This window comes from Lichenostomus cassidix, chromosome 2, assembly GCF_008360975.1.
Source record: "Lichenostomus cassidix isolate B80296 chromosome 2, HeHo_3.0, whole genome shotgun sequence".
In the NCBI taxonomy this organism is placed as follows: Eukaryota; Metazoa; Chordata; class Aves; order Passeriformes; family Meliphagidae; genus Lichenostomus; species Lichenostomus cassidix.
The window spans coordinates 82,895,947-82,912,163 of record NC_139482.1 but is presented as its reverse complement, the minus strand read 5'-3'; the positions used below and the strand labels follow the sequence as shown (position 1 = coordinate 82,912,163).

Below are 16,217 nucleotides of genomic sequence, written 5' to 3'. Positions count from 1 at the left end.
ACAGCTTGCTTCTGAAGCCTAGTTCAAAGCTTTTCCTCTTCTCCTCATCCTGCAATTCCCTTTTTTTTTTATCTCTGACTTGACTTTAATCTCAGCAGGAATCTTTTCCACTACCTTTATTTCATAGACCTGCATTTTTAGGTTAGAAAGAATAGCTCAGAACTAGAGGAAGCAGTACAATAAATACTGGTTGTGCAGTACAAGGTACCACCCTGAATTAATCGCCATTCAGCTGAAGAGTGGTAGCTCATCACGTGCAAGCTGCCAGCCCCTTGAACTGAAAGGAAAACAAGTTACTTCCCCTCCCTAGTCTTCAGCAGTGGTTTCACAAAAAAGAAAAGCCACTTCAATACCAACTGAAGAGTATCCCATTGCATCCCATCTTCTCCTGGAGCAAACTGTAGAAATCCATTTGCAGAAATGTTCTTCTGGTTGATAGCTGTAGTGTTTCAGTGTTCCTAAAGCCAGCATGATCAAACATTGCACACCTGGATTTATTACAGCTGTGGAGTTTCTTGAACTTTTCTTCTGGCTGACCAGCTTTGAAGTCTCTGTTCAAATCTCTCCTTGTTTGGAGACCCTTTACCTGGGCAGGTTTTGTTTTGAGGTGGTTTGCTTGCTTTGTTTCGTCTGCTGCCTTGGCAATGTTTGGCACACCAGACCTTCCTCTAGTAGCATACTGGTAGTTAAGAAACCCTTTTGATCTAGACTTTAATGTAGCCTCAGAGGCTTTGTGTGGAGTTAAAGCAGCTGCTGCTAACAATGTTGAAGCACCTCAGTGTATGTTGTGATGTGCTGTGGATAACTTCCTTGGATGTGTCCAGTAGGCGTTAAAAGAAGTGGGGAGGAGCTGTATAAAATAACTGGTCACTTGACATACATACACTGTGAACAACTTTAAAACAGAGCAAAGCAAAAAGAAAACCTTCCAAACATGAAGAGGTGATTGACATTCTTGCTTTTAGTGTGCCAGCTTCTGCAAAAACTGAAGATTTATGCTTTGTATTGTGTTTTCCTGTGATAGTGTGCAATTTTACACATAATTTGTTACTATTTAAATGCAAATTGCTGAACTTTTGTAAATTTTCTTCCTTCAGAGAATGTTAAGTCAATAAAGATTTTCTGATAAAGTCATCATCTTAATGGACCAGGATAACTGGTAGAGCTACTTGCAATGAACTCCCTTTCCTCAGAGAGAGGAAAACATGGCAGCTGCTACCTTGAGATGGATAGATACAAATATATATTCTTATTAATACTGCAACAAGTGTAACAATTAATCATATTTCATATGGTACCTAAATTTTTGAAAATTAGACAGAGATAGGTAAACTATGCAGAATGCTAAGAGAAATTGTCAGGCTACCTTTGAGGTGCTTGGATTTTACTATAGTCAAACCTGGTTACCTCTTTTTCTAAGGACAATGAAGGTGAAGAAAACCTGAATAATTTAGGTTTGAAGAGACCTTTAAGATCATTGAGTCGAACCTTTAACTGATCACCACCATGTCAACTAGACCATGGCATTAAGTGCCATATTCAGTCATTTCTCAAACACTGTTCCAGCTGTTCCAGCAGTTATGAGTTGACAATTTCTATGTAGGTATTTCTGTAATGCAGACTACAGCATCATTTGTATTTGTAATTTTGTCCAACCATTGTATGCTAACACGTGGGGGTAGCAACTTTATGGAGTCTAATAGAGCATTACTGTGAAAACTTTTTTTTTTTTACAGGAAAGCTGTTTTGAACATCACTGTGAAAGGTGCAGTTATGTATGTGACTTTCTTAAAGCTGCACAGGTTAAATGAGATTCATACCTGATTAAGGAAAGAAATGCAGACATTTAGGCATCTTGTTCTGTTGGTAATGATGTGGCATTTGGTTTATTTTTTTTTCTGATTCTGAAGGCTTACGAAGTAACCCATTACTGCAATGTAAGCAGTACAAAAGAACTTTTTTTTTTTTAAAGTACCATATATTACAGACTGTTTCTTTTGCTCCAGCATTTTTTTGCATGAATTACATTACTGATTTGCTCTGAGTGTAACCCTGATATTTGGTTAGGGGAGAGCCCAGCAGTCTGTTCCAATACAAAATCTCATTCTAGGTTATTAATCATTAATAAATATTGTGCGTTAAACAGGTGTCTGTGATTTCTGTCAGGTTTAAGCAGGATATAGAGTGGTCAACTGAAGTGTATAAATATTTACTCCATATCTAAGATTCAGAAATGTCTTTTTTTGGGTAAGGCTTGCTGTTTGGAGCTGTGTAAAGAGTTAGTTCTGTATCTAATTGAGAGCAAGTCAGCTGAACTACAAACGCCCTTGTCTGAACTGTGCAATGTGTTCTGGGGCAGATGGCACCATGTAACAGGCAATACAGAATGGTTCTTTATCTGAGCAGAACACTCTGTGGTCCAGGTAATTAGGATCACAGGTTTGATCAGACGGGAAAGGCAGTTCTAGACCTAGTTAACTATGTACCTAGTGCCAAGGATCACTATTGGGAAGGAGGGGAGGGATACCAAGCACACCCTAAATGTCAGCAATTGAGCAAATTGGCTAGAAAATAGAGTGATGAGGTCCATGTTGCTAATAGTTGAAACAAGGAAGGATGGCAAAGCAGTCTTGTATGAGTTTGTTCAACATGGCACTTAAAATTGGTCAGATTTTCAGTTTGAAGACTTGAAGAGCAATTTCGTTAGCAGGTGAGAGTTACTTTGCACGCTTATGTCAGGTAAATGGACAGTTTAATGGTCTGTGTGGGCACAGTGGTTCCTGCCCCACAGGAGGTTTATAATTTTTTCGCTTCTGTTGAGGGTTGTGAAGAGCCATCTTCACTTGTTGGCCTATTCAGATTCTCAGTTTGAACATCACAAAGACTGAAGGAGGGCAGCACTATTGCCTGTAAGAGAGCAGACCCACATTCAGATGGTATAAATTCCTTTGTTTCATGCTGCTTCCATTACTTAGAGTTTCATCTGTCTTGATGTCTAGGGCTTCCTAGCTGTAAGCTTACATACACTTAAATGCAATGTAGGTTTTCTGGCTGTGGTTGCCACTTCCCAAAACATAGACATTTGAATATTGATATATTAATAATTAAAATACTAATATAATTCCTGAAGAGAATGCATTTGTATGGAAATAGTGGTTCCTTCAACCCAGGTGGTGTCTTCCCTTCTCTCCTCCCTTCCCTGGCCTGAGACACACAAATATGTTGCTGCTGTGCCAGACCCAGAGTCCACCAGCTCATCCTTCCAAGCACTGAGCCTTCCAAGGTTAATTCAGGGCATCATTAGCCTGTTCTGGGACACACTGTCCAAGGCATTTTGCGGAACATCTCCTGTCCACGTGGTAGAGGGATGCTGTCAAAACCTGACTCCCAAAGCCAGCATTCTTGGAAGCAGCTGGCCAGCAGTGCTGCCATAACCAAAGTGTAGTAGATTTGATGCCAAGTAGAACAGATGAGCTACCTTGTATTTCACAGGTCTGAGCATGGGGAGGCCAGTGTGTTGGAAAGGATCAAATGTCCTGTACCTTCTGTCTCACAGCTTCCCCCAAAAGGATATATGGAGATTTTTTTTTTAAATACAATCTAAAAGGAAATAATTTTGAAGATGCTTTCTCAGATTGGACAGGTGTGTTAGCAAGTGTGTGACATGCTGAAATTTTCCATTGCACCAGGGTACAAATATTCATTCCCATTATGTTTCTTTTTGTCTTTCTGATGAAGAAGGAATATAGTCTGACCACGCACTTCAGAAACTTGGACAAAACATGAAAAGTGACCCTGGTAAAGATTTTTGAGTAGGCTAAAGGCTTTATGAACACCACATTGTTGCGGGTTGCATTACTCCCTTAGATTGTGTGAGCACCATCCATTATAGTAGTTAACACGTATGAACTTGTGCTTTTGGCTCAATTTAAGTAGTGTAGTCTGTTAAGTGTCAGTTCTTCGGTACAAGATCTTACTGAAAAGCCTCTTTAAAAAGAAGAGTAATATGACATACTGCTTTAGTTTATACTTTCTCGTGGTGGCAAAACTCAATTTCTAAATTTAATTCGAATTGATAAGTACAGTTCTCCCTCACAAAACCCAGATTTTTTCGGGGATTTTATTGGTTGAGTCAGTATTGACCAAAACCAAAGAGCTTAGAAGATGCAGCAAAGGATGTAGCTTTGAACATGTAGCTTTGTCAGTAGCAGTCCCTTGCCAGTGAGAGTGACTTGCTTTGGAGGTAAGGCTGACTTACATTTAAGTACAAGCTAAAGATACATTATCAGGTTCTGTGGGCACCAGCAAAAGAAACAAAATCTCCATGTAAGCATGCGATTTTTCTATTGTGAGGAATTTCCTAGTATAAACTTAATTTATTCAGTGGTGTTTTGTTAGAAATGAAAAGAAACCTAGTTTGTGAAAAAAAAAAAAAAGTAGTAAAAAGATTGTTTATCAGTAAGTAAATGCTTTATTTTTGTAAGTACTTCATCAGTGAAGACTCCTCTAAGGAGTTACTGCTTTCACTGAGAACTTTGTGCAATTGTTTCTTTTCTGTATTTCAATACTTTATTTTAGCTGTAAACTATGTAAACTGTCTCTAACAGCCGCAGTGGTTTTAGTCTCATTAAAAATAGAACAAAGCTTTTAGCATTTCTAAGCCTGTCAGTTGGATTCCTTCCTTGCTAGCTGATTAAAAGACAGCAACCATGATGTATTGAATGTTCTTCTACCATAGTAAATGGCAGCCTGGTCCAAAGAGTGCACACTGTGGAATATACTATCCAATTTCTCTGTGGAGAGTACAGGGAGACAGCTCAATTTTTGCAGAAGTGGTTAGTTCCTACTAAAGAGGACTGCATGTAGTGAGAGAGTTCTTGCCACATTTTGGGTTCAGGAGTGCTGAAAACCCTGTTAATGCCAGTTTTGCAAAGATCAGCCTGGAGAAGCTGAATCTGTAATGCTAGCTTGTATGCATGCTGCAAAATTACATTGCTGGAGCTGTCAGCTAACATGGTATGCTCACTCCTGCCTTACTGGGGAAAAGCCTTTTAGGGGTAAACTGCTGCCAGATACTGTTGGAGGTTGCTAGTTGTGGTCCAGCTCTTGCCAGACTACATTAATTAATTATTTAATTAATTTCCTGCATGCCAAAGAGACACTTGGAGTGGGGGCAGGGTTGACAGCAAGAAGCTGGCTGGTAGGTGACAGTGGATTTTGGTTTGCCCTGACAGCAGTTGCAATGCAGGTAGTGATAAGTCACACAACTAGACTCCTAAAAATAAATCTGAAGCACCTTCAGAAAAATAACTTTCTGGCTCAGCTATAGCAGTGGCTTCTGTAACTGTGTCGGGCCATAACTTTTAGGAAGAAGCACTGCACTGAATCGGGGCATGCACACTATGGGGTTTCAGTGCTGACAACAGGGTCCAACCCCCCAATTTTTTTCAGACATGAAGGATTTCTGATCGGTGGATTTCTAAAGCCCAGGGGGGGTCGGGAGAGAAGTTCCTCCAAGGTCAGACTGACAAGCCTTTCTGCCTTCCCCTGTATCATGGGATGTAATATAATTCCTGTGATTCATTTAACAAATTCTCTGCCACTGCAGAGACATGGACCACGGACGCAGGTCTGTCTTCTCTGTCAGCCTCATTTTCCTTCTCTCTTTGCTCGTTCCTGGTCTGTTGTAGCTGTCGTGTGTGTTGCGTGGTGGGCTGGTAAGTCTGCTGAGGGTTGTAGGAATGTGTGGATCACAATAGGTCTGTGTGCCCTGCCAGGTTATCGCATGTTTTCGGTGATTTGTGGCACTGAGGATCGGAGGTGCTGTGGTGTGTCAGGAGGAATGTGCTGCTGCCTTTGCTACTCCTGTAATCCCGAGCTGGCTTGTTTGTTTTTGGTCTCTAGGGTTATTACTCCCAGTCTTGACAGCCAGTACTGTAAAATCAGGATTCCTGCAGTTAGTGGCTTTGCTACTTCAGGAGAGAGAGCCCAACTTTTGACAAAGCTAAGTGGCTTTATTTTAAGCCCATGTTTGTACAAGCTCTCTTAGCAATGGGAATGCTAAAATTCTAGGTTCACAGTTACTCTGTTGACTTACTGAGCCTTTCACTTGGCTCTTACCTAGTCAAATGACTATAGTTAAGAGGCAGGAAACCAGGTTACAGGTCTTTAATTATGTAACATGTGGGTTGTCTGAGAATGCGCTTTAAAGTTTTTTTTTGCCTAGTGTGCAAAGCCTGTGTTTTCTTTATTTGTATGACATGTTAAGCACTCTGGCAGAAAACAGTAAAACATACATGCTGTGTTTGAGTAAACTTGAAATCATTTGCAAAGTAGTGACTTTGGACAAACCCAAGAGCCTTGCACTACTCTCAGGACTCTTACTTGGGACACATTTCCTCAAACTCCAGAGAAGCTTGCTGAAAAACATTGTACCAAACAGCTGTCTGGCAGGGGATTGTGCTGCTGTATTTTTAAGTGAGGGTCACATGAATTACTAATTGATTTGAACTGTGGAGTTTGGATTAGAACTTGAGCATTGGTCTGGATCTATCAGTTGGATTTATTCTTGTAGTAGCCTGTGTGTTTGCCTTCACAGGGCTAAGAGTAAAATTGAGCGAGCAGAAACTCTGGATGGCTGTGGAATACCAGTGAGCTATAGAAAAGTTTACTTAGATGAATAGCTGGCTACTGGGCACTTAGCATAATTGAGCCTATTATCCTCCTTGCACATTTGATGCTTCAAGTAAACCAAAGCTGCAAAATCATGGTATAAAGAATCAGCGTGGCTTAAAAAGCAGTGCAGGAAGTTACTTTACATAAATGCAAACAGTCTTTTGTTTGGAAAGTGAGGAATCTTATGAAGCAGTCCTCAGAAGAAATGCTGTCTAATCTGTTCATTGCCTAAGGAAACTCCAGGGGCATGTTAAGAATGACGGTACTGGGTCAGATAAAGAAATGTTTGTCTATCTCTGTGTCCTTTGTCTAAGAGCAACAAGTTGTAGATACAAAGAGAGAGTGTAATTTCTCTAAATATCCCCTTTCTGCTCCTGAAGCCTGGAGCTGTGTCCAGTTTTTCACAGTCCTTGGTGTTCACCTCTTCAGTGAATTTTTATAATTGCTTTTTTTTCTGGGAACCACTTACACTTGAGTACTCTGCAATAGCTTCCTTGGTCTGTGCTAACATAAGGTACTTCAAAGCTGTGGTGGTTCAAATAATGACTTCACTAATCTTCTCTTTACGCTCAGCTAGTTTTAAGACCTGTACCTTGGTGTGATGAAGGAGCACCTCCAGGTTGGCAGGGAGCTCCTGTTTGCCAGGAGTGCCCTCTGCAAACTGAGGCATATCTGCCTTGATAGTCTCCTAAATTGCGGTGAGACCCGTCAGCACGTCTGACTTTGTTTTCTGTTGTGCTGGACGGTGTACAAACATCAGAAGTATGTCATGATCTTAATTTGTTGCTGTGGGGCTGCTGGCATGAGTATGCGTGACTCTTGCTCAATTGAACCTTTTGTTCAGGGGCATGGCAGTGTGGGTTTGCAGACAGCTACAGTAAATCCAAAACCAGGGACTGTCGTCTTGGTGGTCTGGACATCCTCAGTCTGGCCATGCTCCCAGGAGCTTCCGAGAAGCTGTGCTGCCACTTGTAGCCTTTCTTCATCTCGTAAACTTCCAGCGACTGCTGAAATTAGAAGAGGCTGAAGCCTTCAGTAACAGGGGATTTCCAGGCCTCTCCAGAAAGCTACTCTGTGTCTGATAATGCTAGACCCCTTTCTTTGCAAAGAATGAGGGAGAAGGGAAGTATAAATGATACTGCATTATTTGTACTTTCAAATCTGCCTTCTCCCTTCTCTAAGCCCTATTTATGTGTAAGATTACCCTGAATGACTGACTGGATAACCTTTGCTGAAAAAACTAGGATGTGAGAAGCAGCAGTAGAGTAGTAGCAACACACTGGTCTGTCTAATAATGCTGTCTCATACTGATAAATACTCTCCTGAGCTAAACTGCAGGTGGGAACAGTGGCACTTGGAGCCAAGGAGGTGATTAAAGAGCATGTGTGCAGACAGCAGAGCTGCTGTAGTATATGTCTGGCTGATTCTCTGATTAAAAGATGTGATTTAATGTTTTCTTAGATAACTGAAATGCTTATCACGCTAGCACAAACAGCAGCAAACATTGTATGTCATAGTTGAAGGAGTGCAAGTTGAAAGGCTTGGTTATAGATTGAAAAATAAATCTAGATTGTCCTGGTTACTGATACGTAGAGATAACACTGTCTATGAGTGGACTTTGGCTCTTAAGGCGATGCAAGCACGTCGCATTTTGTGTCGTGCTACATAGGTTTGCAAAAGGACACTGTAATCTGACCTGTAATGATGGTGTGTTTGGCTTTATGAAATGCTAATGCTTTAAAGGACCCTGCTTCGGGTCCTTCTAGCACTCTTGCTAGTCACTGGATTAAATCATCCTTGGTTGCAGATGCTGACTGACAGAGAAAACAGCACATGCAAACGAGTCAGCGAGGGCTAATGCTCAGCTAGCTTCTAAAAATACTACAATAGCTGGATGGTACAGTAAGTTAAGTAACGTGCTTTAATTTCATATTGAGAGCATTTATTGGAAGAGGAGGGAGAGCTGGGGATTAAAGCATGAAGCAAACAAATGACTTTACTTGGAGGCTACTTTCAGCTGCAGCAGGGGGATGGTGACAGACCAAAGCAGGTGCCCACCTTGCTGAGGGCCACGGCCTCAGCCCCGAGCTGGGGCCCAACAGCAAGGCTGCTGGCACGGAGCAATTATATAACTTTATTTCCTGCCCCCCTCCCCTTTATTCTTTCACCCTTGTTCCAGTGTGTGATCTGCAGTGCAGCTGGCCGAGCGCCAGCGTTTGTGTGCGCACAACGGACACAAACAGATTCCGGAGGGTCGTGTGAAACTACCCTGGCGCTTTAAACCTCACCGCCCTTACCTTTTCCCCTCCACTGCCTGCATTGCTCCAACAGGTGTGGCTTTGTTTATGCACGGCCTGTCGCTTTGCTTTAGCACCTGGGTTTTGCTGGCCCGCAGTGTCCGGAGGAAACCTTTGCCTCCCTGCTTTGCTCAAGCTGCAGGAGAACTCTCTGGATCTTGTGGGGAGGCATTTGCACCGAGCCAAACAGGCAGGGGCATCAGCTTTATAAGGGCAGCATCAGCAGTCATTAGTCACTATAATCTCTGCTTCTGAAAGCTTTGATCTGCCTTACCATGGCTTTGGCCTTACTTTGTGAGTAAGGCCTGTGGTTCTCAGCATCTTCTGGTACAGATGTAAGGTGATTCCAGAGAGGGTGTATCCTATTCCTGTAATTTTTTTGGCAATTGCTAGTTAAAAAAAAAAGAAAAGTCTGGTTTAATTGAAGAGTTATGGGCCTGGAGCCAGGTGAAAGCCTGAAATAAGGTCTCTTAGTTAAGTGTGTGTTACTGCTGTGGGAAACCCAAATGTAAAATGATGCATCTCGGCCCCATTTCACCTTTGTTCACCTTTGATTCATGAATCTTGCCTTCCAGAAGGGACTTTTATATGTTGGGGTAACTGAAAACACATTTAGGTGTGTGACAGTTGGCTTATAACTAGTTTTCTTGTTCCAGCTTTTATTTCTCTTGGGATGCCCTATTGCTCTTCCCAGGCAAGAAGGCAGTATGTCACTGCATCCATGCCTTAGACATTGGGACTTCTTCCTGGGAAGTGGAGCTAATGCTGTTCAACTGCATCTGTGGTCTTTTAGTTACCCCATAAAAATTGGTCTTGTTGAATTGCATGGAGGGAGACACACAAAGAAGAGCTCTGTGCTAGGCAGGGATGTTCTGCTGAGTTCTTCATGCCTGCAATGCTTACCTCTTAGCCTTTGTACTGAGAGCAGTCAGCTTCAGCTTTGACTGAAACTTTTCCTAGATAAGCATCTCCTTCCCACTGTTGCCCTTGGCACCTTGGAAAAATTACAGCTGAACTTTCTGGGGAGCAGACTCATAATTTTGTATGTCCTTTCTGCAGTTGCTTTCTTGTACTGTTAGCCCTAAATTTTTTGCCTGAAATATAAAATGGAGATGATGTGGGCCAGACCAGTGATGTCTATGTGGTGTTCTAGAGAAAATGAGATAAATTCAATGAGAATGACTATTGCTCCAGAAGCATTAGTAATGTTAGAATGCAATGCCCTGTGGTTGCAAGGGACTTGATGAAAACAGGAGCTCGTGAGTTGCTTGTTCCTAGTAAGTGTTAGCTCCAGTGAAAGAGCTAACAAACACTGCTGTGTTTCAAGAAAGTAAGGACAAAGACAGTTGTGCTGACACAAGGTCTGATGTGGTTTGGGGGTTTTTTGATTCCTGAGAAGCAATAACAAAAGCTCAAGCAAGAGATGTGGTGTGTGAAACAACAACCGGTGTTGTGAAAATCAGTGCAAAGAATGTAAAGAGCTGTAAGGGGAGATAGCCAATATGGAGGCAGTAGTCTGAGTGGTCCCAGTTGTATCTGGCATAGATAGATGAATGCCATTTGTATCTTATCATACTGTGTTTACTCATATAAACCTTCCTTAGTCATACCACTGTTGTCAGTTTCTGTCTTATAAATGCCTGTGGGCTCCTGAACTGATCCCTGATGGTGATGACACTTGAGAGCAGTGCTTGAGTACTTGAATCAAAGCTCAAGCATTTGCTGAGACAGTCTCTCTGATGAAGAGGTAATTTATTTCCTATACTGTAGAGCTATACCTATATACAGTTCTGGTCCCTAAACACTACCTATAGTCTGTAAATGCTGGACTGAGGGCTCACGGTTGCGTGTAGTTGTATTGCTGCTCACTGTGTGCATGTTATTGCTCTGCCTTAATTACAATGTCATTTGCTGTGAAGGTGGTTCCTATGTTTTGACATAAAAGCAGGTCATGCCATTGTGTATTTATCCCACACTTTGGGCACAGTGGGATCATGTATATAGTCACGTATATCACTGCAGCAGTTTATGCTTGGTAATGTATCAATGCAGTCAACTTTATGCACTTTCCATACCCACCCTTAGCTGGTATATGCAAAGATATGCCAGTTTTGTATGTATCTACTCTAAATCTTCTTCTCATACTTCTAAAATGTGACTTATCTTGCTTTTCCTATTTTCCTGTTTATAATTCAATTTTCCTGCTTTCTCCTAGTTGTCTTCTTTGGCACGATCTGTGAGAAACTGTGGTATTTTAGACTTAGCCAAATTCAGTTTGTGTTAAAACTTCATGAAACTTGATCTTGTGAGAGTTCCAGTATGAAAAAAACAACAGGTTGGCATCCAGAGCCATGGATGTTTATCTAAACTGAACTTCTGATTTCTCTTGAGGTTTAGTAGTTCACTACTGAATCTGTTTCAGTCCAGTTAATTAGTTACAAAGCCCTAAGCTACAGACTTGGAATTAAAGAAAACAAAGCCCCAAGCCTCCTCATAATTTGATGCAAGAAGAAACTTTTGTTAAACTAGGAAGTGCATTTACATCACTGTTTCTCAGTTTGAAACGCAAACTGGTGTGCAGATGAGCCAACAGGCACAGTCATTGATTCTGGATCCCTGCCACACGTATTAATGTGACAGCCTAGTGTCCTCCTGTGATCTGCTCCCCCACCTTCTCTGACATTGGTTTCTCCTTTCAGAGGCATGGCAGGGTTTTTTTGTTTTGTACTGGTGGTTTGACTCTGTGTAATGTAGTTTGCAGGGAGTACAGAATGCCTGGTTTTGATAAGATATTCTGCTCTTCCATTTTTAGGACAATGTAGATCAGACTTCAGCTCATGGTCGGCGGGATCTGGTGGAACCGGGTTTCCAAGAACCATCTAACCGTATCTCCCTGAACCACCAAGGTAAGGAAGAGTGCATGGGAATGCAGGCATGGTTTTGCCTCCATGTTGCCAGTTCTCCTTCTTATTGGGGGAAAAAAAGAAATGTTGTGGATGGTTGGAGAAGGAAAGCTGAAGAAATCTGTTTCTGTCACACCTGTCCTTTTCCCAGTGAGTGAAGATGATGAAGAACTTGTATGCATCTCAACCCTTGTAGCCCAAGATGGGATTACTAGCCTGGGTGGCAGGGATTTTCTCCTGTTTCAGGTAGTGGGGAGGAGGGAAGTATTGACATTGAATTCAGTATTTGTAATATTAAGGTTGCATTTAAAAAAAAATCTTTGACTGCTATAAGAAGGGTTCTGGCTTAATGTCTGCAGTAGGAGAAGGAAAAAAAAAAAAAAGCATGTTTGCTTACTTTCCATGACAGAAATCAGCTCATTTGGGAAACGATAGCCCTAAACTGGAGTGGTTGTTATGCTGGTGTAATAGTTAAGCTTCTGCTATTCAACAGGACCATTCATAAAAAGCTAAAACAAATCTTAAAACTCTGTCTTCTCTGAGTTCTGTCTGTTCAGAGACCTAAAAGACAACAGTTACTATTCTTACAGAGACTGTTCAGCTCAGCTTTATTTTGTTAGGTTTGAAATTATTGATAATAGTGTTCTCTTAAGCAGTGAACCCTCTTACCCTCAGGGTTTCTGATGGTTTAATTTGAAACTAAGTCCTTGAAGGTCATCTTCAAATGTGGTTTCATCAGTGCAACAACTAATAGTAATGCAGGCAGAACAAGACTATTGAAACAAAAAAGATTACAAGCACATTAAACTTAAAATATTTGCCAAACATGACATGCTTAACTTGTCCTTTAGAAATCCAGCTTTTTTAATTTTTCCAGGGCAACAAGACTCGAGTTTCATGACTTGTAGATTATCAAGACAATTAAAGTTTCACAAACAAGTCCCAGAGTGTAATGAGGATTGTATTTTAACTTGTTCTCCTTTCCATGCTTCAAGTTTTCTGGTGTTTTTAAGGCTTTGCTTTCAATTGAAAAGAGAAGGCAACAGGTTGAAATGTAATCCAGTCTAAAACTTGCAGTAGCAGAGGAAGTGTGTTGTGGCATGTTTGCATGCATAGAACACAGTTTATAAATTCAGTATTTCAATTGTTTTGGAATTAATAATGTTTGTTATGTTATTTTCACCTATCTCAGGATGTGTAAATAGAGGAACAGATCTATACACGTGACTTCTGAAGCTATTTGTAAATATCCCCCTTTATCAAGGGATATTTTAGGAGAGGAGGAACACACCCTGTGTGGTCTGAGTTCATGTGTTACGGTGCATGTGGCTGCTGCTTTTGAAGTCTGAACATTTATAGATGAAATAGGTAATACTGTGTTTTGATGGCAAAATACCAGCTTTGCAGCCTGACGTTTTCCCACTTCCTTTTCAGATCCTTCTTTCCCTCTATCAGTATTGTTGTACTGCAAAGGATCCATACAGTGTCACCTGATATGTGGCTCTCTCTCAGCCACTTCTAGACAAATATCTGTATGAGGTGGTCCAAATTAATTTAGGAAACAGCTGTCTTTAAAGAAAATAGTTTGCATAGGGGGTTTGCATAGGCAATTCAATGCCTGGTTCTCAAGCAGGACTCAGTTAATGTTTTTCCCCAATACTTTTTGAAGTAAAAATCACTTATGCATCCACAATTTGTTTAGGATTTTTCTTCTATGTCACCTGAATGACAGCAATCTAATCCAGTATTTCTAAAATCTTTCTCATTTTGTTGCTCAAGTAAATACATAGTATTAATCTTGACACTGTTATGTTAGTGATATGGATTAAGAACTGAAACCTAAATGCAAAAAGGTGGCCTTTAATGCTGAGCTGGGCTGTAGGATTTCTGTCTTTTTGCAGTGTTGGCGGGAAGCAAGGTACCTTACAGGCTTGTTACCTTCTGCTTTGGTACCCCCTTGGAAATGGAAGTGGCCATAAGCCTGATGTTACATCATGTCTTGAGTTTGTTTGTTCTGTCCAAGTAGGAGTATCTGCACTCTTTTCATAGCATATGAAATAAATGTTCGTGTCCAAGAACTTGAAAGTACAAGTATTTTTAGAGCTGGCATATATTCTAGAATTCCAGATTAACGAGTAGTACATAGAAACATACAACACAAAGAGCTTCAGCTCAGGGAGTTGTGCCACGGTCTGAACTAGCTCCCATACAGTCATATTAGTCACGTAATAAATAGGAAGATTAGATTATTAACATGAAACGGATTTTTACATTCTGTGGCCACTGTTTGCTTTTCTTACTGTCACACTAAACTTTGTTATCCATTACTTTCTACTGAAGCCTTGCTGGCACTGACACTGGTTTAAAACTTAAAGGAGTAAACCTGTATCCAAAAGCAACTTGCAGAACCACTGCAAATTAATCTGTTAGGTGGTATGCCTTGATTGCGTTGATAATAAAGATATTTGCAACAAACTATGGCAAGTTTTGCTTCCAGTTATATGCAACATTACTTGCTGACTTAAGCATGTACCTATTAGGAGACATAAAGCTTTCTGTGATTGGCATGAGCAGAAATTGTGGACAGATTAGAATTGGCTAAAATAATTCCTGTGTTAGGTGTTCTCTGCCTTTTTCTCTTTAGCGTATTGTGTGTTAAACGCTGCAGCTGAACTTTGAGCAGCCGTAGTTGTTACGTTGTTTTATGTGTGCACTTGCAATTCACACCTGACCACATTGCTCAGTGAGCGCAGCAGGTTTGCCAGTTTCTGTTGAACATTAACTTGTGGTCCTTTGCTTTTCACTGGGAGAGCTTTTGGTACAAGCACCTGCAATTCTGAACCACGACTGCTTTCCACAGCCTATAAAAATGGTGATTAGCTTCTTCCCAGGCATCTGAATCCCTTTAACACAATCTGGAAAAAGAGCATTCAAGTGGAGACTGAGATAGCTGTGCCAACTGTCCTGGCGTGAATAAGCCCTTTCTTGTGAAGGGTATTTCAAGTACCTGTTTCCTGCTGAATCACTGTTTTTACACAAGCAGATGCTTTATAACTCTTCAGCTTCTTCTCTCAAAAGAGTATCTTGTAAAGATTGGGGAGCAGACAATACTTCTGCAAAGTGAGGAAGCTTTAGAATAGGAAGGCTTCATGTGAAACTGATGTGCAAAATTGAGTGCAGATGGAATAGTATTTTTTCCTAGAAACACTTTAATAACTGCTTAGATGTGGACATGCTAATAAACTTGCTTACTTTAACAGTAAGTATTTTTGTATCTTAAGCCATTATTTAGTACTCGCTTTTCAATGATTCTGCTAATTGGGCAAGTTTTGTAGAGGTTCTAAATGCAAAGAGTGTGAACTGTGATGTCTTTCTTATATTCCCCATAAGCTACTTCAAAAATTAAATGTAATAGGAAAGAACAACCTGTCTTGCTGAACAATACTAGTATCCACTAATGTAAAGGAACAGATATGCTTCAGATACCTATTAAAAGTTATAAGAAGTTAAGAACAGCCAGCCAGGATTTGGCATTTAATAACCAGCAAGTCTAAGTATTAGTGGAACAGTCCTTCCAGAAGCTGTAGTAAAATCTGTAGGCTTGGAGAAGAAAAATCTGTCTAAACTGTGTGGCCTTTTCTGAAAAGGTAGGAGGTGAAGAAACAAGGAAAATGGTTATTTACCATCTTAAAAAACACCAAGAGAAAGAGGAAGTGAGAGCATGCTCAGGAGGGGACAGTTACTGTTATTTGTCAAAGTTTTCCCTTCTCACTTTGCAGAACACTCAGCAGTCACAAATGTTTAAAATTTTGCAATGACAAGTTTTCTGCAGTGTGTAGCCTACAGTATTTGTATTCTGTCCAGTAGAGCAGCAGAGAGAGGCAGAGCTGGGAACCATAGTAGTGATTTTAATTCCAGCCCTTGCATTCACACAAGGATGCCATTTAGAGGCCTTCCATAGAGTTGATAGGTGCCAGCATTCGTTCTCCCTTGTCCCTTCCCAAAGGATTCTGCTGGTTCTTCTCTCTCCCCCAAGTATCCTAGCAGTGCAGCCTCTTTTCCTCTTGGCTGCTGTGTGATGCTGGCAAATTTAACCTTGAATGTGTCTCAGTAGCAACCACAAAGCTATCACATAGATTTCCCTGTGCTACTGTGGAAGAGCTTTGCTATATGAATTATGATGGCAAAATACACTATGCTACAGAAAACTGTAAGTCCAACTGAATTTGTTGACTCTTGGACTTCAGGGGGTTTAAGCTGCCTGCCATGCCACTGCTGTTTCTCTTCTTGCTCCGTACTTCTGGGATTTTCTTTGTTGATGCATGTTTTGGAGCTCATTTTT

General features: G+C 40.9%; 1 protein-coding gene across 7 annotated transcripts in view; it reads left to right on the top strand.

The window, feature by feature from the left end:
- Positions 1 to 16,217, top strand: part of GRB10 (growth factor receptor bound protein 10) — a 142,400-nt gene that overhangs the window by 47,959 nt on the left and 78,224 nt on the right. For 4 of the 7 annotated variants that reach the window (XM_085052215.1, XM_085052213.1, XM_085052218.1 and 1 more), the window contains one exon: positions 11,785 to 11,878. In XM_085052215.1, coding sequence (XP_084908341.1) covers positions 11,785 to 11,878 — 94 coding nt within the window. Of the gene's footprint in view, positions 1 to 5,539; positions 5,630 to 11,784; positions 11,879 to 16,217 lie in introns of those variants that run through there. The other 3 variants (XR_014850015.1, XM_085052217.1, XM_085052212.1) reach the window with 1 other exon arrangement.